A 22,357-nucleotide genomic window follows, 5' to 3' on the forward strand; every position below is an offset into this window, starting at 1 on the left:
ACTCTTTTTTTTTTTTTGGATGGAGTCTCGCTCTTGTCACCCAGGCTGGAGTACAATGGCACAATCTCGGCTCACTACAACCTTCGCCTCCCAGGTTCAAGCAATTCTCCTCCTGCCTCAGCCTTCTGAGTAGCTGGGATTATAGGTGCCTGCCACTACACATGGCTAATTTTGTATTTTTAATAGAGAAGGGATTTCACCATATTGGTCAGGCTGATCTCAAACTCCTGACCTCAGGCGATCCACCCGCCTTGGCGTCCCAAAGTGCTGGGATTACAGGCATGAGCCACCACACCCAGCCAGGACCCTTTACTCTTAAAAACTATTTAGGACCTCAAAGAACATTTTGATAGGTGATAATACTGTTGATATTTAACCTATTAGAAATTAAAACAGAAAATTAAAATGTATTTATTAATTCATTTAAAATAACTATATCAGGCTGGGCACAGTGGCTCACCTGTAATCCCAGCACTTTGGGAGGCCGGGGCATGCAGATCACTTAAGGTCAGGAGTTCGAGACCAGGCTGGCCAACATAGCGAAACCCCATCTCTACTAAAAATACAAGAATTAGCCAGGCATGGTGGTAGGCACCTGTAATCCCAGCTATTCGGGAGGCTGAGGCAGGAGAATCGCTTGAACCCGAGAGGCGGAGGTTGCAGTGAGCCAAGATCACATCACTGCACTCCAGCCTGGGTGACAGAGCAAGACTCCATCTCAAAAATAAAAATAAAAAGAAAAGTAAAAATAAAAATAAAAATAAAAATAAAAATAACTATATCAAGCCCCTTAGATGTTTACACAAATAACATATTTTCTAAATTTTTCAAAATAAAAACAATTTTGAAAACACAATTTTCATAAAATGTATATAGCTTTTTCCAGATGTTGTGTTGGATCAGAATTGTTTTTCTCCCATGACCTACTATATCTTACTGGGAAGTGGAAGTCAGGTGATAACACTTTATTTAAAACATATAGATAAGTGTTTATTAACTTTGGCTGCATATTAGAATGACTTGGAGAGCCTATTTTAATGCCCAGGCAAACACCCCGGATCAATGAAATCAGTATCTTTAGGTTGGGGCCCAGATATCTGTATTTTTTAAGTTCCTGGCCAGGCATGGTAGCTCACGCCTGTAATCCTTACACTTTGAGAGGCAAAGGGCAGGCAGATCACTTGAGCCCAGGAGTTTGAAACCAGCCTGGGCAACATGGCAAAATCCCATCTCTACCAAAAAAAAAAAAAAAAAAAAAAAAATTAGCTGGGCATGGTGGTGCACGCCTGTGGTCCCAAAGCTACTCAGGAGGCTGAGGAGGGAGGATCACTTGAGCCCGGGAGGCAGAGGTTGCAGTGAGCTGAGATTCACCACTGCACTCCAGCCTGGACGACACAACAAGACCCTGTCTCAAAATAAAATAAAGTAAAAAAGTTCCCCATGTGGTTACAGTATGTTACAAGGTTGAGAACCACAGCTACAAAATAAAAGGATAAGAACTCTGACTTGCCCATATGTTGTCTTCCCATCAGACATTTATTACTGTGCATGGCATGATATGTCTGTCTCTGTCTGTCTTCCATCTCCCCCATTCCTTATTTTGTAGTTACTTCTCTCATTAACCAAACAGCCTTTTTTTTTTTTTTTTTTGACAGTGTCTCACTCTGTTGCCCAGGCTGGAGTGTGGTAGAATGATCTTGGCTCACTGCAGTCTTGACCTCCTGGACTCAAGCGATCCTCCCATCTCAGCCTCCTGAGTAGCTGGGACCACAGGTGCACACCATCCCACCTGGCTAGTTTTACAATTTTTTGTAAGATGAGGTCTCACTGTGTTGCCCAGGCTGCTCTCGAATTCCTGGGGTCAAGTGATCCTCCTCTTCGGCCTTCCAAAGTACTGGGATTACAGGTGTGAGTCACTGTGCCTGGCTCCCAACAGGTTTTGAGCCTTGTAGGCCAGCCCCTTTGTATGCCTCCCTGACTGTCATGCTTCCCTCTATTTTCTCTCTTTTTTTTTCTTCTCCATCCATTATTCCCTGCTTAGCTTATCCCATTCCTTAAACTGCTTTTAATTTAGTACTTGATCATAAATTTTCAGACTTGGTATATTAGTTTCTAAAGTATTTAGTCTTCGTTTAGAAGCTACATAAACAGGAGTGGGCTATTTTTAGTTTTTTTTTCGGGGAACAGAAACCAAGTGAAGATTTGCACTCTCATTGCCTCTCAAAGGAATAAAGGTGTTCTGTCCCTAGCTGAGGCCCTCCTGGCCTATCTTAGGCTGTGGAGAGGACCTCAGGCTTGCTATAGGATGCTTACCTCATTGGCTGAAGCTGGGGATAATAAGACTGCTTTCAAGCATCTTCTCTGGGATTCTGTTCAGGTAGGAGAGTTGGAGATCACTTATGCTGGTAGCTTGGATGAGACAGCAAGAAACTCTGTGTACATAATGTCTGTCTGTACACAGACATTAATGTCTGTACTTTCAAGTCTTTTATGCTTTAGTGCTTTGGACTGCCTCATTGCATGCTCCCTGCAGAGAAGTTGGTTATTTCTACTTATACATTGGTCCTCTCATGTCTTGGCTTCTGTTGGTAATGCCTCTGTTAGGTGTGGGCATGCTCATTGTCTTCCCACCTTGTACAGAGTTCTTTTCAAAGCCCACTTGCTCTACTCCCTGAGAGAATCATAGACACAGTCTCTGGGCTAGAGGAGACTCTGGAGAGCATTCAGGACAATGCCCTTCTGAAGTACCAATCATTTTTCAGGTCTCTCTGACATGAGCTCTTCACATACCTCCCATAACAGGGAACTCATTCTCTCCTGAGATCACCCCTTCACTGATAGTTTGGATTTGCATGGGAGAAAGTCCTGCCTCACACCGAATTAAGAACTGGTTTAGGAAGCACAGGGTCACACAGCCAGTTAAGTGACAGACCAGGGACAAGAACCAGATTTTCAGATTCCTGACCAGTGCTTTTTCTGTCACGTTGTAATGTCTTGAAGTCTAAGCACAGACCCTGACTCTTGGTAAGAAGATGATTCATTAGCTGGCCTGTTCCTGAAGAGATCAGGGAAGATTGCTGGAACTTGCTGCATGACCAGGAAAGTAAGCTGATGTGATAGAAAAGAATGCCTTCGTCTGGGAACAAAAACATCTCAATTTGGGTTCTGGTTGACACTGTGGACCTTGAGTAGGTTAATTTTCTTCTCTGAGCTTGCTTTCTTCTATATAAAATATGGAAAATAATCCTTACCCTTTCTCCTTCCTGGGAGAGTTGTAAAGCAGATAAGAAGTCTGAGTTCTGAAGCATCATACAGAGGTGTTGGAGAGTATTGATAGCAGTAAATGAACTCACATCCTTTTGGCTGCACAGGTTCGGGAGGCCTTGAGGAAAGCAGAGAAGGAGCTAGAATCACACAGCTCATGGTATGCTCCAGAGGCCCTTCAGAAGTGGCTGCAGCTGACACATGAGGTGGAGGTGCAATATTACAACATCAAGAAGCAAAATGCTGAGAAGCAGCTGCTGGTGGCCAAGGAGGGGGTGAGAACTGCCCTTCTATTGCCCTCTTGTCTCCTTTTTGCCCTTCTCCCTTTTACCTGCATATCTTCCTCTTCTCTCTCTCTCCCTGTTCCTCCCATTGGGTGAAGAGATATCCTGGTGGTGGGTTCTGTTTCTTTCCTAATGTTCAGCTCCTGACAGTGTCCTTAGGCTTCTGGAGGAGGGAATGAGGGTGTAGGGGCATTCCCGCCTATCTTCTGGAAAAGATGAAATAAGTGGAGGCAGGCAGAGGGAAAGCTCTGCCAGCCTCAGGCTGCCATGGGGACAGAGGTCCTCCTGGGGCAAAAGGGCTATCAAGGACCCCTTTGCTTCTCCCTCGCTTTCTCTATTTTGTCCCCTCCTTTTTCTTCTACCTTGCCTGCCTTTCTCTTTTTCCTCTTTCTCTTCCTTTTCCTTGTGCAGTCTAAGTTGGGCTAGGAGGAGTGGGTCTCAGCCATAGGGGAAGGCCTGTCTTATTTTTTCCAGCCTCGAATCCCTGCTCTTTTTGAACTGGGGGCCTCATCTTTGCAGGCTGAGAAGATAAAAAAGAAGAGAAACACACTCTTTGGCACCTTCCATGTGGCCCACAGCTCTTCCCTGGATGATGTAGATCATAAAATTCTAACAGCTAAGTAAGTAACACCAGTTATCTACTCTGGCAATGTCCATATCATCCTCAGAATTTGAGGGCATACAGGGCCTCCAACACCAATTCCATTTCCTCATTAGTGGAGGGACAGCTCTGGTCTCCTTCTTCAGACTTTATTTATCTCTCGCCTTGCTCTTAAATTTATGAGTTTATTGTGTGTTTTATTCACACATATTCTCAAAACTTGTTCCTCTGAGAAGAGACTTCATTCCTATTGGGGTTCACACCAAGTCCGTGCCTGCTGTTCTCTTCCCTCTGTCTTCAGGCAAGCACTGAGCGAGGTGACAGCAGCATTGCGGGAGCGCCTGCACCGCTGGCAACAGATCGAGATCCTCTGTGGCTTCCAGATTGTCAATAACCCTGGCATCCACTCACTGGTGGCTGCCCTCAACATAGACCCCAGCTGGATGGGCAGTACACGCCCCAACCCTGCCCACTTCATCATGACTGACGACGTGGATGACATGGATGAGGAGATTGTGTCTCCCTTGTCCATGCAGTGTAGGTGACCTCTTTGGGGGGATGAAGGAAGGAGCCTTTGATGCACAGGTTGAGAAGTCTGTGGCCTCTGTTGTGCTTAAACAGCAGATGGGGCAGATACCCAGGAAGATAGTTCAACTCATGACCTTGGTCAATAAAGCACAGTTTGCTCAGGTTATTTCTTTATAGTTGTCCTTTTGGTGTTCTTTCCTTGTTGTATGCTCTGTATGCCCCTTTGGGTCTATTGTGCTAAGTGTGTCTCCCTTCAGTCTTTTTCACTTTATTGTCCCTAACTACCACTCTATCTACCTTTATAAAAAATAATGCCCTTTAGTGAATTTCAATGTAAAAATGGCATTTATTTTGACTATTTATTGAACTTATTTATTTTGATTTTTGTTCATTATTCTTAATTGCTAAAGTAGATGAATGGAATGATGTTTCTCTTTGTCTTTTTGTGAGAGGCCCTATAAAGCAATAGTCCCTTAAAGTGATATAGTCCTAAATCCTCTAAGCTGGAAAGGCATTCTTGCCCAGGAGGGATCTCCTGCACAAGCATGTCTGACTTTCCACCTGGACTCTTGGATCCCACCCTCTCTTTCTCTGTCCTGGGTCTTCCCTCTCCCTTTTCTCCCCTGCAAGTGATGAGAGTTGAGTAGAGCAGAGCCAAATGGAACAACACTGGAATTCTTCAGTGAATGAAGGGAGTTTTCCCTTACTGGCCCACAGTTGAATTTTTCTTTGGATCAGATGCTATTTTAAGTAAGTAGAATAGCCCTTATGGTAAAGCTATTGCCCTAGGCCTATATTCTGCCAGTACGGGGGAGGGCAGAAGTCCAGGGCGGGGTTAGGGGCTTACTTTCACATTCTTTAATAAGGCTGGATTCCCACTCCAGACAGAATTTATTTGTAATTTTGTCAATAATACTTTGCCCCTGGCCAAGCCTCTTTGTTCTGATCTGATAACTTGTTAGGCCTTTAATCAAAGGCTTAACAAGGACGGGATCACTGACAGGCAGAGCTTGATCTTGACTTGTTGATCTGAAGGCTTCTGTGTTCTCCAGGCTGGGAGGGACCTTAATTAGCTCTGAGCTACCCAATCCCTGCCCCCAGTCCTTCCTTTATTACATTGATGGCAGGCCAAAGCCCTCCATAAATCAGATTCTATTTTCCTTTTTGGCCTGGCTATTGACCCTAGATGCTGCCTGGCTGATGGGGCGTAGGTTCAGTGACCGCTCTCTCTGCTCTACATCCGCCGGCTCGGATGATCAGTCCCTCTGGAAATACCCCGGTTTGAGGAGCCCCTTTGGGGCATTTTGTTTTTCCGACTTTTGGGACTAAATCAACACTCCTACCCCATGGGTCCCTTCTCCTGCCTGCTTCATGCCCCTGCCTGTTCCCTCTATCCCCTCAGCACTGTCCCTACTAACTACAGGGGGGAGTTCGGGGGTAAGAAGAATCAGCCTGCTTGGCAAGAGCTGGATAGAGAACACCCCTGGTAATGGAAGGCTTAGGCTTCTCCCTTTAGCCCAGCTATGCAGATAACCTGGTAGCCCTTCTTCCAGCTGGGCTGGGAGGGAAAGAGGGAAGGAAAAATCATCCCTTTCTTTTCTCTTTTTCTTGTTTCTCCCTTTTCTTCCCAATTTCCCCCCTCTTTCTCTCCCTTCCCCTCCCTATTCCAGACTTCCTTATCCTCTTCAGCCTCTCTTTCATACCTTGAAAGCTACCAGCATAGAAGCCCTGCCTCCTGAACTCTCTATCACTATGGAACTATGCTCTCTCTCTGATGGCCCTTCCAAGGCTTCTCTCACCCTTGTAACCTGGCCCCTTCTCTCATCTTTCGGGAGAAAGCAGAGAAGCCTATCTATCAGGGTAGAGGAGAAAGAATAAAGGTCTGTACTGTCTTTTAGCTGGGAGTGAGCCCAAGGGGGGATGTACTAGCATATTCCTAAGTTACTTGGTGCCCATGTATCCCTTCACTGGGCATGGTGGCCATTATCTCCAGGACCCCGATTTGCAGCCTGATCCAAGAGCTGGTTCCTTGTTGTTTATGTGCTTATTAGAAAGTGAAAAAGAGCAAACATTAGCATAAAAAGCATCCATAGTCCCACCATATTTGAGCACCTTCTCTATCACTCTTTTGTCTGTGAAATTTTTTATGTGGTTAAGATAATGATAGCCACTACCATTTATTGAGTGCCATAACTTGAAACAGGTGCCTTAAAGACATTATTGTGAAGTCTCAGAAGAACCCTGCAGGATTTTAGAAATTAGGAGTTAAAATGGGGAAGTCAGCTGCTCAAGGTCACAACTAGAAGTGAAAGTCCTGGTTTCAAACTCTAGTGTTTGGTATGCCAAAGCTCAAGGCTAGCACATATAATTCTGTATCCTTTTTCCCCTCTGAACATTTTAATAGGCATTTTTCCTATTTTCTTAAAGTCTTTTTATAAGCATCATTTTTAATAGCTCTATAGTATCCCAGAAACTGGATATATTGTCATTTTCCCATTGTTCATTCTTTATGTTTACTTTCATATAGCTATTAATAAAAAGTAAACAATTATGTTTACTTCTCAATTATTATTAATGGTGAACATGTTTATGTATAAGTCCTTGTCTATGCTGTGAATTATTTCCTGAGGTTGGCTTTCTGAAAAGGCTGGTTCTTAGTACTCTCCCGGACCTTGTCCCAAGCCCCTATCCTACCCTTCCTTGCCTGTGTCTACTCACTAACTGCCTTGCCACTTCCCTTTATAGTGACATTGGCCATAGGTCTCCTCTATTGGAATTGCCACTAAAACTGACCCGGGTACCTCATCTTCAATTTCCCATCCTTTTAGGACCCCTGGTGGGAGGTTTCTGGGAGGAAGTGCCCCATCCTCCCAATTGGCATTAGAGGCCCAGGGTGGTCTCCAGCAAGCATTTATTCATGGGCACCTCCTTACCTGCCAGCCCAAAGTGGGCTGGCCCCTCCTGACACTTTCTTCATTCTCCTTGCAGCCCCTAGCCTGCAGAGCAGTGTTCGGCAGCGCCTGATGGAGCCACAGCATGGCCTGGGATCTCAGAGGTTGGTAGAGGGCGAGGCTGGCCACTTCTTGACAAGCCGGGTATCTCTGCGGCGAATGCGCAGCCTTTCATCTGGACAGTCTTTCAGTTCTGAAGGCTACGGGACGAGCTCTCCATCTGCCTCTGCTGCTGCTGCTTGCTCCTCTTCTACCACCACCATCACCACTACCACCACCACCACCACCACCACCATCACCACCGTCCATGTCCACCCTGTTTATTACCACCACAGCACTTCCTATTTCCTCCAGACGGAGCCCTACCCTGACACACCCCCTTCTGACAGCACCGCTGTGATGCCTGGGCATTCAGAGAGCTTGGGGTATCAGCTGTCTCTTTTCTCTTTCTTCCCTTCCTTCCCTTTCTGCTGCTTTTACCTTAGTTTCTGCCTGCCAGCTGCTGCTTGATCAACTCTGGGGGTGTGTGCAGTGGGGAATCTTCTTCTTATCCTGTTTGTTCCCAGCTCTGGGATTCCTTTTTAAGGTCAGCCTACTTTCTCCCCTTCTGTGTTTGGGGTTTCCTGACTCTAAAAATGAGTAACGACTTTCTTCCCTCATGACCCTATAGCACTTTTGCCTAAACTATGCACTTTCACATTAGTTCTCACTTGGGCCCTCACTTCCTTCACTCCTTCAACAAGCATTTACTAATGCCTACTCTGTGCCAGGCTCTTCCGGGCATAGGGGTTCACTGGTGATAAGACACAATCCCAGCCATCAAGAACTACAATCTTGTCTGAGAGAGATACATAAATAATTATGGGAAAATTTATTAAGTGCTATGGGGGTGTTGAGGAAGGAGTGACTAACAGTGTGTACCTGGGTGGAATGCTTCACCAAAGAGATGAACATCCTGTGTGAAGGGAAAGGAGAAAGAATATTCTAGCCAGGGGAAACACTGTGTGCAGAGACATGGAGATTCAAGAGAATATGATATATTTGTGGTTAGAACACTGGATATGTGTTGGTGGGAAAGAGAAACAGCTGAGGCTAAAATGATGAAGGCTCTGAAAGGAAAGGGTTTTGGCCTCTACCCGTTAGGAGATGGAAAACTACAAAAGGGTTTCTAAGAGAAAATTAATCAGTCACATTTGCATTTTAGAAATAACATTTTAGTGGCTGTGTGAAGGAAGGAAGCGGAAGACTACAGGAATTTGGAAAACATTCCAGTAGACCACTAGGGGAGGTAATGAGGCCTTGGGATAAAAAGACATGATGAATTTGGTAACTGGCTACAGTGGTGAAGGAAAGGGAGGATCTAGTATGACACTCAGGTTTATAGCTTGAGTGACTTAATGGACATAGCATCCTTCATGAAATTAGGGAACCAAGACAGGGGACATAGGTTTTGGGGTTTTGGACAAGAAGAGTTTATAGGTGGGGCAGGAATTAAAATATACATTTTTAGAATAGTAAGTTAAGGTTCTAAAAGGGTAATTCCCTCCAGGTCTCACAACTAGTTGAGAGCAGAGACAGATTAGAACTTGGCTTTCCATTCCAGAATACTCCGTTGGATATTTTTGTCTTTTCACAAGGTCTCAAAAAGTATACTGGAAAATAATTGGTGAAAGGTTTTTCTTCCACAGCTTTGTCTGGCAGCTGCAGGGACTTTTCTTGCTAATACCCAAGATGGTAGACTAGGATCAGAGGTAGTAGCCTTGACCTTGCCTGGAACAAGCTTAGGAGACACTCAGAAAGTCCTTCCCCTTTGGAAGTACTTCTCATCTCTGAAGTGGTGACCACAGCCCAGTCCTGGCCTCCGGGCTGCAGTCTGCTTACTCTGTTGCTTTTTGTCAGTTCTATCTCACTCTGGATACCCATTTATTCAACTCTGCCCCTTAAACCTCTGGATAGTTATGCTCGAGGGCTGTTCCTTTCTCTTGCACAAAGGGATTGCCCTTACTAGGATTATTACTCAGCAGAGCCACTCATATCCATTCTCATTCTCATTTTCATCCAAAAGCCTAGGAAGGGAGACTGCTCCTTCCAATACAGATGGAGAGCATCAAATTGGGTTGGGGAAACTAGGGGATGCTGTGAATTCCATGCTCCAAGGTTTAAGCTGAGGGCAGTGGGGAGGAAGGGCGGAGAGGTACCTGTATCCACCTGGCCTGTTCACTACTTAATTTTCTTTTGCACCATGCACCAGAGGATCATCTGTAAAGGCAAACAGGCTCTCTGGTAAGGTCAGTAGCTTGGGATGGGAGTCCGAGGCAGCCCAGCCTTTGGGGAGGGACCCCTGGCCTGATTGTTCTAAGTGATTCAGGGAGGGAAGGTGAGCCTGCCTCATACTGGGCCTTTTCCCTCCTATATCTCCCTGGGCTTCCTCCCAGGTTCTTATCTTGCTTTGGCAGTCCAAACTTTTAGTTGATGAGGGAGGCATAGAAGGACAGGAATCGGGCTGGGTGCAGTGGCTCACGCCTGTAATCCTAGCACTTTGGGAGGCCAAGAGGGGAGGACTGCTTAAGCCCAGGAGTTTCAGACCAGCCTTGGAAACAAAGTGAGACCCTGTCTCTACAAAATCAAAAATTTAGTTGGGCATGGTGGCAGATGCCTGTGGTCCCAGGTACACGGGAGGCTCAGGCAGGAGGATCACTTGAGCCGGGGAGGTCGAGGCTGCAGTGAGCCAAGATCACGCCATTGCACTCCAGCCTGGGCGACAGAGCGAGACCCTGTCAATAAATAAATGAAAAGATGGATAGGAATCAAGACCAAATAGGAGTGTGGTCCAGGAGAAGTGAGGCTGGGAAAGCCCTAACCTCCTGATTTCTCCTCCTTGGTGTTAGAGAGGGTAGGATCCCAGGATCTTCACTTCCTCAGCTTAGAGGACCCCTTTTCTTAGTGTGATTGCTCCCCAGAACTTCCTTGGCACCTTGCTCATTGGTTTATAATAGTGTTTGGAGAAGGCAACATATGGAGAGGATCATCTTGGGGCTTAGAGAAACAAGGACAAGTTTAGAAGCAAGGACAGTGTCAGATGTATGAAACCAAATATGAGACTGAATATTTGTAAATACTAGAATATGTGGCTAACACAGTATTTGTAGAATGGAAGCTGAGGTGGACTTGTTCTCTGCTGCCTGCTGAGTCCAGGAAGTTACTGGCCCATGGGGTGGCTACTTAGTTATTTGCTTCCTCCTGAGAATTAAGTCTACAATAGCTATGAGTCAACCCCCTGCTTTTGCCTGTTTCAGGGGCCTGGTTCCCTCCCTAACTTCTGACCCTCAGCCTCTTTCTTTCTAGGTCCTATGGTGGTCTCCTTTCTCACTCATGACTCTTCCCCTTTGGCTAGCAGACGTTTAAACATTTCCCTTAGCTCTCTTCTCTGCTTTTGCTGAAGTTCTCAGGCCTCTAGGAAGGCAGAAGGAGGATTCAGGATTGGCAGGAGAGCACCTCCATATCTACCTTTTTGTCTGTAGAGCAGGAGGAGTGGCATCTGGAATTGATTCATGGCTTAGGAACCACCAGCTCCTTAGAGGGTCTCAAGTTCCTAGACTAGCCTCTGTGTGTGCATGTCCAGTGTGCGGTGGCATGTCTCCATAACTCAGCCTTGCAAAGAAGCCTCTTGTGACCGGCCCTTACATAGGCCTTTCAGCTTGGCAGGCCTCATCATCTTCATTCCCACAATAATTTCTACATTTCCAAGTGCTTTGCCAGCATATTTGATCCTCCAGTCTTGTAAGAGAAATTGAATTGGTATTATCTTCACTGGGCCAAAGTTAAGAACTAGCAAGTTTAGATGACTTGTCCAAGATCGCACAGAAGAGTCCAGAACTCTTCTGAACCATTGTTCTTTAAAGGCCAACATCCTGTTTTTCTATGCCTCCCTACATTCTCCCTGTCAGCAGAGGTCTGTAAGAGACCCCACCCTTCCTGCCGCACCACAGACTTTGGTTTGAACTCTGCAATACCTATCTATGACCTCCTTTGAATCCTGTGAGATGGTTAGAAGAGGCAGCATCCTGGCCTTTTGGGGTGGCTGAAGGATTTTTTGCAAGGCTGTTCTAACCTTCTCATCCCCGGCCTGGGTCAGGTCCACTGACTGCATGTGCCCTGTTCCTTGGGGTCTGACCCAGACTGGATAATATCCTAAGGTGTGACAGGAGTAAGTGGGGGAGGAAGGCATGGAAAATGGTGACTCGAAGCAGTTAACACAGGGTTCTGTGTTAGCTTAAGATTGAGTCCCAGGAAATCTAGCCAGCTATGAGAAGGCAGAGATTTTATTGAGGAGGATGCCTGTGGAATTTAAGCCTATGGTTGCACCAGTTCAGAGCCAGAGCATTCACCAGTTGTGGAGCCCATTGCCATTGGAAAACCATTTGCCAGACAGATGATGGCATTTTTTGTTTTTGTTTCTTGTCTCTCTTCTCTCCCCATCACTTTTCCCTTTCTTGTCTTTCTGTCTTGGCCCTTCTTTCTACCTGCTTATCCTTTTGCTTTTCTTCCTCTACAATTCTACTCTCCTTTTCCTGTCTCTTTTCCAATCTATCCTCATTCCCTCCTCCTGCCTCCTCTCTTATCCTATATTTACGGCTGTGCAACTTCTGTCTATTCCTCTTTCCTCTCTCCTTCCCACCTGCCTGTTCATCCTATTTCTCTCTCCTGCCGCTCTATCCCCATTTTCCTACCCTGTCCTTGTCTTCTTGTGTTGTCCCACTCTCCTCTTCACCTTTCCACCATCACCCCATCCAATATATGTCCCTTTCTTCCTCTCTGCCCCATGTCTTGCAGGGATTTGACCCATTCCGATTCGGAGTCCTCCCTCCACATGAGTGACCGCCAGCGTGTGGCCCCCAAACCTCCTCAGATGAGCCGTGCCGCAGACGAGGCTCTCAATGCCATGACTTCCAATGGCAGCCATCGGCTGATCGAGGGGGTCCACCCAGGGTCTCTGATGGAGAAACTGCCTGACAGCCCTGCCCTGGCCAAGGCATTACTGGCGCTGAACCATGGGCTGGACAAGGCCCACAGCCTAATGGAGCTGAGCCCCTCAGCCCCACCTGGTGGCTCTCCACATTTGGATTCTTCCCGTTCTCACAGCCCCAGTTCCCCAGACCCAGACACGCCATCTCCAGTTGGGGACAGCCGAGCCCTGCAAGCCAGCCGAAACACACGCATTCCCCACCTGGCTGGCAAGAAGGCTGTGGCTGAGGAGGATAATGGCTCTATTGGCGAGGAGACAGACTCCAGCCCAGGCCGGAAGAAGTTTCCCCTCAAAATCTTTAAGAAGCCTCTTAAGAAGTAGGCAGGATGGGGGTGGCAGTAATGGGACAGCTTGTCCTTTCCTGGGTCTTCTGCCTCTCCTTCCCTCCCTCCCTTCAAGATAACTGGTCCCAAGAGTGGGGCATGGGAAGGGCTGGTCCAGGGGTCTGGGCACTGTATATACCTGCACTGTACATCCTTGGGTCCTTCATTATTATTTATTAACTGACCACCATGGCCTGCCTGCCCTGCCTCCCTCCCAACCATGGGCTGCTGCTGTCACTCCCTTTCCACTTCAGTGCATGTCTTAGTTGCTGTTCCCTCAGCTCCCAGCTCCACCTCTGGAGTTCAGCTTCTGTCTCTGCTGTCCCAGTTTTGAGGTTTGGTTTCTTGTTTCTGTCTCTTGCTTTCAGGCTCCTCCCTCCCACCACTCCCCAGCTTCCCCTAGCAGTTACAGGGAAGATAGGAGGAGTAACTTCTGACATGTTTGCCTCAGATCCGTTCCACCCCACTCACAGTGGTTCTGTTTGCTCCAGACTGGGGCCAGGGCCTAATCTTTGGGATTTGTTCTTTGGTATTGTTGTGGGTCAGAAGGAACCTCATCCTAGATCTCACTCAGGCTTCCAGGAGTCCATGGGGGAGTGAAACCAATTCTCAGAGAACAACCCACCAGAGACTTTTAAAGAGAGGCTTGGGGATGGGTTGGAAGAGGCCTCTCTTCATTGGAGCATGAGTGGATGCCAGAACTGTAGGTTATAAGGCAGTCACTTTTTCTCTCTTCTCCCACCCACACCTGCCTCCCTCTTACCCCTGCTCCCCCACACTGCAGGAGGGTTTGTCTCTAAGAGGTGCTGCCCCAAAGCTCCCCAAGCATCAATACTCCTGGGGCTCAGGACAAGTGGCTCCCCTGGCCCGGGGAGCCACAGCCATGATACAGGGCTCTTATGGAGCCCTGGAGTTGTTGGGCAAGGATGTTGTCATATTTTTGAGCCAAAAGACAAACAAGTTAAAAGGAAAAAAATCTCCTGAATTTCCCAAGTGCCTATGCTGCATATTCCCCTTGTTAGATCCCATTTTCATGTTACTTTGTAGCCTTGGCCAGAGGCTCAAAAAGGACACAACCAGTTTGGGGAAGGGGTGGCTAAGGAAGATGGTATAGGTGAAGGTGGCTGTGTGACCACTTCCCCCCACCCTTCCCACCCTCTATACATCTCTCTCCCTTACCTGTTTTTGCTATGGCTGCAAAGGTATTTTCCCTCTGCCCCACTCCCTGCCATGCCTTTATCCTGGGATCCTATTTTGGGCCTAGGGTGGGTGCACCTGGGGCTGGTCTTAGGAGGGTGCTAGGTTGTAGACTGCCTTGTACCCCCTGGACACCCTCAAATGGGGTTTTCTGTGTTATTTCATAAGACTCTTTGAAGTCCAATAAAGCATGTAGGAGATTTTAACCCCTGCTGGCTTTGACTCTCATTGTGTTCTCTGTGCTGTGGCATGATGGGATGAAGAGACTATCTTTCCTTTGCCCAGGGAAAATGAAACTTGAATGCACATACCCAGAAGCTCTGTGGGCAGGGTTACCAGATACATGCAGGATGACCAGTTAAATCTGAACTTCAGATAGTTTTTAAAGTATAATTTTCTCTCATGCAGTGTCTGGGACACATTTTTATTTGCTAAATTGGGAAACCCTATGTCTGGGTAAACTTGACCCTATCTATCCTGTAACTTCACTTATGACTTTTAAAAAACATCTATTTAATTTTTCTTTTTCGTTTTTTTTTGAGACGGAGTCTTGCTCTCTTGCCCAGGCTAGAGTGCAATGGCGTAATCTTGGCTCACTGCAACCTCTGCCTCCTGGGTTCAAGCGATTCTCCTGCCTCAGCCTCCTGAGTAGCTGGGATTACAGGCACGTGCCACCATGCCTGGCTACTTTTTGTATTTTTAGTAGAGATGGGGTTTCACCATGTTGGTTAGGCTGGTCTCGAACTCCTGACCTCGTGATCTGCCTACTTCAGCCTCCCAAAGTGCTGGGATTACAGGAGTGAGGCACCGCGCTGTCCTAATTTTTCTATTTTTTGCAGAGATGGGGTCTCACTATGTTGCCCAGGCTTATCTCAACACCTGGCCTCACATGATACTCCCGCCTTAGCCTCCCAAGATGCTGCGATTACACTTATGACTTTCCATGATTTTTCAAATTACTTCACAGGGAGCTTGGGCAGCTTCTGGAGGGTAGTGAGAAACCAACGAAAAGGCTTTAGGGAAAAGATGCCACAGATGAAATTTCGTAAAGATCGCTTTGGTAGCCCAAATCAGAAGCTTCTACACCAGCGTTGCATATGAGGGTTCTCATCTATTCTTATTTTCCACCTTAAGTCACCAAGTCCATCCTACCTCCACAAGGCAAATACCCTGTCTCTGCTACCATCCACTGAAGAACCCTAAAAGCAAATGGGTACTGACCCTGCCCTGCTTAAAATTCTCTCAGGGATCTGATTTGCGTCAGGATAAAATCCAAACGTCATTGGCCTTGCGCGGTTTTCTTCCAGTTCCTGAGTGCCAGTCTTCTGGCCGATCTGAAAGCCCTGGGGCTCCAAGCTGCCCACGGCTGTGGAGCCTAGGCTTGAGCCCACAGCGGACGGCAGTGTTAGGATTATTATAATAAATGTCAAAGCAAGAAAAACGTTCCAGCCAGTTAGGTTTAGTTACTTCAAAAGTAACAAAATAAGCGAACCGCCTTTCCTCCGGCGGAGACACGCAGGCGACAGGGGCGGCGCCTGACCTAGCAGGCTCTAGGCGTTACGCCAGGGCCCCAGGGCTTCCAAATTGGGCTTGCCCACACAAAACATGGCGGCAGGAGAGCAGCGTTTCCACCGGGCATGTCCACATCCAACGGGGCCCATGGGAGAGGCGCAGTCTTCTAGCTCTTGCCCAGACTCAACATGGCGGCTACAAGGCGCCTGAACTAGTCTGCGAAGCCTACCCCAGGCGTGAGCCGCAGCGTCGAGTAACGTCATTCGAACCCCGTCGCACCCCTTTGTGCGTCACGGGTGGCGGGCGCGGGAAGGGGATTTGGATTGTTGCGCCTCTGCTCTGGAGAAAGTGCTGTCCGTCTCCAACTCCAGTTCCTGTCCTTGAGCAGCGCCTGCAACCTAACCTTTCCCACTCTGTCACCTTCTTGATCCCGCCGGCGCTTTAGAGCCGCACTCCAGTCTCCGATCCTTCAGAGCCTCATCCACTAGCCGCGATGCATGTGATCAAGCGAGGTGAGGGGGCAACAAGGTGGGCGAGAAGGGAGGTGAGGGGACGCGGGCTGCCGCAGCCGGAGCTGATGCCCAACCCGCCCGCCCGCCTCCGCTGCTTCCCGCCTTTCCCGCCTTTCCCGCCGCGGCCTTCCGCCCTGTCAGCTCGCTCGGCCTTCCGTCTTCAGTCAGCCTGCCCCGAACCTCCTTCGGGCCTTCAGGCTGCGCCCCTTCGGCTTTGTCATCCTGCCGCCTTTCAAAAGGATAACGCCCTGTATCGAGTAGTGAATGCCGAGCACTTTCCAGGCACTATTTTATTCCTCTCTACAAGCCTCTGAGAGAGAGAGATTATTAGCTCCACTTTACAGATGAGGAAACTGAAGCTCAGAGCGAGGTTTCGGCAACTGACCCAAAGTCACCCATAGCTGACAATACAGTTTGATTTGGAAAACCGTGGGGTTGGTGAGCTGTCTTAGGCACCGGGTGGGGGGGCAGCTGGGAAAGAAGGAGGGGGACTCTTTACACTACATAGCCACTTGTCAGTTTACTGATCTCTTTTGTGGGGTGAGGATAGGAGTATGGGGTGGAAAAAACAGATCCCAGACAGACAGCATCCTGGCATTCCTTTCCCTTCATGGCAAGAGATACTGAATCAGAGAAGGTTGGTTGAGACATCTTCTGACAAGATGGGGCCTGGGAAGAGTCAGGAACTTGTATTCTTTCTCAACAGTTCCTTTTCATTAGACTTGCCGAGTCCCTGCTTTGTGCCCAGTCCTTTGCTTGGCTTTGTGAGATTATAAGAGGAGACAGTCCCTGCCTTGGGAATAGGCTTAATCGGGTTGGAAAAACAAGAGCAACATACTTTTAACAGCCACATGAGATATGTATGAACAAGTTTTGAGTTGAACCTACTTGCCTTTGTTAAAGCAATACAATTATTTCCAAATTGTAGGCACTTAGTAAATACTGGTTGATCGACTGGTTGTTTCTGTTTTGTCCTCTAGGCTGTGAACATATCAAAGATAGAGATTTGTTTGAGACAGAGTTTTGCTCTGTCACCCAGGATGGAGTGCAGTGGTGTAATCATAGCTCACTGTAACCTTGAAGTCCTGGGCTCAAGTGATGCTCTTGCCTCAGCCTCTTAAGTAGCTAGGACTATAGGCATGCACCACCATGAGTGGCTAATTTTTAAAAATTTCTGGTAGTGAAGGAGTCTTGCTGTGTTTCCCAGGCTGGCTTTGAACTGCCGGCCTCAAGCCATCCTCCCTTCCTTGGCTTCCCAAAGTGCTGGGAATACAAGCAAGATGGAGACTTTTCTGCTCACATTTAGCACAGGACCTGACATGAGTAGATTCTTAAAGAATGAAAGAAAATAATTGTATCAAAATGTAGGACCTGATGAGTGCTGTGAATAAGCAGGTAGTTGATTTGGTTTAACTACAGCCAATGTCCAGATTGGTTTAACTACAGACAAGAGTTGGAAAGGTAGACAGTAGTGGCCCTTCTTGTTTTTGGTATCTTGAGAACATCATTCTCTGAATTTTCCTAGCTCCCATTTTAGCTGACCAAAGAGCAAAATCTTTTATTGATCCATTCCTAAGAGTGAGAGCTAAGCATCTATTTTTGTATTTTTATTTTTTTACATTATTATTTATTAGTTTTTTTTTAGAGATGAAGTCTTGCTATGTTGCCCAGGCTGGTCTTGAACTCCTGGGCTCAAGCAATCCTCCCACTTCAGCCTCCCAAAGTGCTTGGATTACAGTGCTGGGAGCCACCGCACCTGGCTTGAGCATCTATTTTTTAAATCATTAGATATGGGAGAGATGTTTAGGATGGTTTATGATAAGTTAGTAACAAAGATGAATTGAAAATGTATGGACTTAGATGACCAGAATGGATAAAATTCAACTCTGTTGAATTTTTAACATTTTGAGTCTACTTCTAAATACTGTTGTTTAAAAAGTGCTACTTTGGCCAGGAGTGGTGGCTCACACCTGTAATCCCAGCACTTTGGGAGGCCAAGGCGGGTGGATCATTTGAGGTGTGGAGTTTGAGACCAGCCTGGCCAACATGGTGGAACCGTCTCTACTAAAAATACAAAAGTTAGCCGGACGGTAGTGGTTTGCGCCTGTAATCCCAGCTATTCAGGAGGCTGAGGCGGGAGAATTGCTTGAGCCTGGGAGGCAGAGGTTGCTGAAATCCTGCCATTGCACTCCAGTCTGGGCGACAGAGTGACACCCTGTCTCAAAAAAAAAAAAAAAAAAAAGTGCTAGCTACAACTAACTAAAAAGCAGAGCTTATTTTGTTTCTCATTCCTTCATAGAGCATAATTTGATCCAGATGGTTCATGCTGTAGATTCTGCCATTGTAGCATTCAGCAAGACTTGTTAGTATACAACATGTACTTAGATTTGTTTCTTTTTTTTTTTTTATATTTCTATGTTTCTATATTTTATTTTTATGTTTCTTTAATATGCATAGGGTTTTTGGTTTTCTGGACTTTTTTTTCCCCTTTTATTTTTGGCATGTCAGTGAAATATCAGACTAACTCCTATAGTTTTTGTTAATTTTTTCTTTTTTTTTTTTGAGATGGGGTCTTGCTGTGTCACCCAGGCTGGAGTGCAGTGGCGTGATCTCAACTCACTGCAGTCTCTGCCTCCTGGGTTCACGAGATTCTCCTGCCTCAGCCTCCTCAGTAGCTGGGACTACAGATGTGCACCACCATGCCCAGCTAGGTTTTGTTATTTTTAATATAATTATTCAGAAGGGCAACTGGAAGTTGACTTTCAAGTACCTACTGAATGTGCTAATGTCTTGCTAAACACTGTGAGGGCAGTAATGGAGAAGGCAGCTCTGTCTTCAAAGAACTTAAAATTGTTAGGGATTTAGGAACAATCCATATGAAAATTGTTAGATAGAAGAGAATAGTAGATGAGTTTTTTTCATCTGCTATCTTGAGCTGTTTTTCCTAATGGGAGAGTATCATTCGTCAAGGAGATTATGGTTAAAAAAATAAACACTGAGAACCATTGCAGTAAATGACAAAGTAGCTCACTGAGTTGTAAACTGTTTTGGAATTTAGTGTAGTATTTTCAAAACTTTGGATTGTAACTCGCAGTAAAAAACAAAACGTTTTACAGACATACGTGTATATATGTGGATACACATAAAATGATACAAAAGTTTACGAAATAATGTCTTCGAAAGCATCCATTTGCACTCTAATCTTTCTTTTATTCCAGATTATTTCCCTATCCCTCCCTTCCTCCCTCCTTCCCTCCCTCCCTCTCTCCCTTCCTTCCTTCCTTCCTTCCTTCCTTCCTTCCTTCCTTCCTTCCTTCCTTCCTTCCTTCCTTCCTTCCTATTCCATTCACAGCCTGCTATATTATTTTACAACTCTGTGTGTGGATACTGTGCTGTGTACTGGGATTCCTGTGATGAGTAGGCAGACATGGTTCCAGCTTCCAAAGATCCTACAATCAATTGAGAAAGATAGACAAATGAAGAAGTAATATGATAAGATATGATAAATACTCTTGAGAGGTTAAAGTATAGGCAGTAGAGGCCATCATTCAGTTATTCATAAAGCATTTATTCAGCATCCCTTTGTGCTAGGAGCTGTTGTAGGCATTAGAGATTCTGCAGTGAACAAAGCTAAATTACATTTCTCATTGAGTTTACAACTTGGTGTGGGTGGGAGTGGTAAGTATATATAAGAAATAAGTAAACATAATAATCAGTTAATTTCAGATACTGATTCATGAGATGATAGTAAAATCGGATCATGTGATAAAGATGAATGAGAAAATAACCTTGGATTAGGTAGCCAGGAAAGGCTTCTCTGAGAAGCCAACATTTGAGCTGAACCCTAAATAGTACGAAGAGCTAGTAATGTGAGATCTGTGGTCTGAACATTCTCGGCAGAGGGAATTAGAAAGTTTGTATCTTGTGGAAAAGGCACGCATCCTTGGTCTTACAGGATTAGGGACATCTTCCTGAAGAGAGAAGAATGAAAGACAGTTTATAGTCAAGAGGAAATCACACTAGTATGCTAGAGGATTTTTTGTTTTATTTTTTATTTTTTGAGATTGAGTCTTGCTCTGTCGCCCAGGCTGGAGTGCAGTGGTGTGATCTCAGCTTACTGCAACCTCTGCTTCCCGGATTCAGGCAATTCTTCTGCCTCAGTCTCCCGATTAGCTGGGATTACAGGCACCTGTCAGCATACCCAGCTCATTTTTTTTTTGTATTTTTAGTAGAGACGGGGGTTTCACCATGTTGGCTAGACTGGTCTCGAACTCCTGACCTCAGGTGATCCGCCTGCCTCAGGAGTTAGATGTATGGAAAGGTGGAAGAGGAACTTTTGGGCAGAGTAAGGTATAAGCAATGATGTGGATATGGGAATGGGAAGCCTTCTTGGGATTTACATTTCACAGGGAACAGTAGAAGAGATCTGGGGCCAAACTAAGAAAGACTTTGCTTGAGAGAAGAGGATAATGTAGGCAGTGAGAAGCAGGGATTACTGATGTGATAAAATCAACATCTGGCTTGAAAAACTCACCAAGTGGAATGACAGAATAGAGAACCGTGTGTCATTGGACCTTTAGATCTTTAGTCTGCCTCCTATTCTCACGTGTGAGTTAAGATTAATTACCAATGTACTTTTTTTTTTTTTTTTTGGTCAGTTTCCTGATTGACTTCAGAACTTCTGGCAGTTGCAGAATTTTCTTTTTGCTAAGTTGCTTTCCCCCGCCACTGCATGTATAATTGCAGAACGCTAATGTTGCTTTGTGGTTACCTGCCTGCTTAGTTTTCCAATTGCCAGAGCACTGAGGTTTCAGTCCCAGTGACAGCCAGTTAATTTACCCCGTTCCAGAGTTAAATGCTGGAAATGTGAGCCTGATCAGAAAATTACCACAATGGTGATCAGAAAGAGAAGGGCTAACATATCAGTGTAGAAGAAAAACCAACTTGTTCTAGTGATAATGGGTTAATAATGATGTCTTATTGTTCATTTATTCTTCATCAAATGTTTGAGAACTTGCCTTGTTCTAGGCACTAAATTTGAGAAAACAGATGTGAATGAGAGGGCCAAATGTAAACATATTTAACATGTTTCTTATTGGTTACTTCAGGTTGAGTATTCCTTATCCAAAATGCTTGGGCCCAGAAGTGTTTCAGATTTTGGAATATTCACATTATACTTACCGGTTGGGCATCCCTAATTGGAAAATCCAAAATCTGAAATGGTCCAAGGAACATTTTCTTTGAACATTGTGTTGGCATTGAAAAAGTTTTGGATTTTGGAGTGTTTTGGATTTTGGAATTTTGAATTAAGGATACTCAGCCTATAGTTACAATGGATTGTGGGTGCACAAAGGAGACAAAAACTAAATCAGTGTGAGACACTAATATTTATTGAGTGCCTATTGTATATCACATACTGTGATTTTTTTCCCCATAGGAGCAGCTTTATTTCATAATGAGGTATCATAATTGTAACTATGCCAAAGTTGTTACAACAAAAGCACTTTTTACCTTATCTCATTTTATTGTCACAGTAAACTGATGAGGCAAGTAGAATAGATATAATAATTAACCCTTTTCTACAAATGAAGATCTGTGAAATGACTAATTATGTTTTGTGGCTTGCCTAGGGTTAAGGCTGTTTGGTGGTTTGATATATTCACTATTCCTGGTAAGAATAAATAAAGGTCGGATGAGCTACTATTTGAGGTTAAACTAAGAGTAGTAAGACTTTTTGTCTAGAAGGACAAAGATATAATCTAAGTCCAAAATCATGAAAAATATTAGGTAAAATATATAGTATGTCAGATGGGATAAGTGCTATGGAGAAAAAGCACAGAAGGGGAAGGGAAATAAGAAGAGCAACGGCCCTATTTGGAGCATTGCAATTTAAAATGGAATCATCAGGGAAAGCCTCATTGAGAAGGTGATGACATTGAGCAAAAGACCTAAAGGAGATCTATAGCAAGAAGGCCGGGTTGTCAAGGTAGAATAGGAAGGAAGGTGGGAGAGTTGGAGGTGAAATTGGGAGGTGGGTGCACAGGACAGGTTGTATAGGCTTCTGTGGATTTTTTTTTTTTTTGAGATGGAATTTCACTCTTGTTGTCCAGGCTGGAATGCAGTGGTGTGATCTCAGCTCACTGCAACCTCCGCCTCCCG

The 22,357-nt window shown here is 45.6% G+C and overlaps 2 protein-coding genes across 6 annotated transcripts in view; both read left to right on the forward strand.

Moving 5' to 3' along the window:
• The window catches only part of STIM1 (stromal interaction molecule 1), a 218,053-nt gene extending 203,668 nt beyond the window's left edge, over positions 1–14,385 (forward strand). For 3 of the 4 annotated variants that reach the window (XM_030917547.1, XM_030917548.1, XM_030917549.1), the window contains 5 exons: positions 3,372–3,539; positions 4,068–4,168; positions 4,451–4,686; positions 7,666–7,732; positions 12,462–13,305. In XM_030917547.1, the coding sequence (XP_030773407.1) occupies positions 3,372–3,539; positions 4,068–4,168; positions 4,451–4,686; positions 7,666–7,732; positions 12,462–12,975 (1,086 nt within the window). In that variant the 3' untranslated portion in view covers positions 12,976–13,305. Of the gene's footprint in view, positions 1–3,371; positions 3,540–4,067; positions 4,169–4,450; positions 4,687–7,665; positions 7,733–12,461 lie in introns of all 4 variants that reach the window. The other variant, XM_010366943.2, reaches the window with a different exon arrangement.
• Positions 14,386–15,731: 1,346 nt separating this feature from the next.
• RRM1 (ribonucleotide reductase catalytic subunit M1) overlaps positions 15,732–22,357 on the forward strand; it is a 46,030-nt gene continuing 39,404 nt past the window's right edge. For both annotated transcript variants that reach the window (XM_010366944.2, XM_010366945.2), the window contains exon 1: positions 15,732–16,198. In XM_010366944.2, coding sequence (XP_010365246.1) covers positions 16,180–16,198 — 19 coding nt within the window. In that variant the 5' untranslated portion in view covers positions 15,732–16,179. The remainder of the gene's footprint in view (positions 16,199–22,357) is intronic.

Source organism: Rhinopithecus roxellana, chromosome 15, assembly GCF_007565055.1.
Source record: "Rhinopithecus roxellana isolate Shanxi Qingling chromosome 15, ASM756505v1, whole genome shotgun sequence".
Taxonomy (NCBI): Eukaryota; Metazoa; Chordata; class Mammalia; order Primates; family Cercopithecidae; genus Rhinopithecus; species Rhinopithecus roxellana.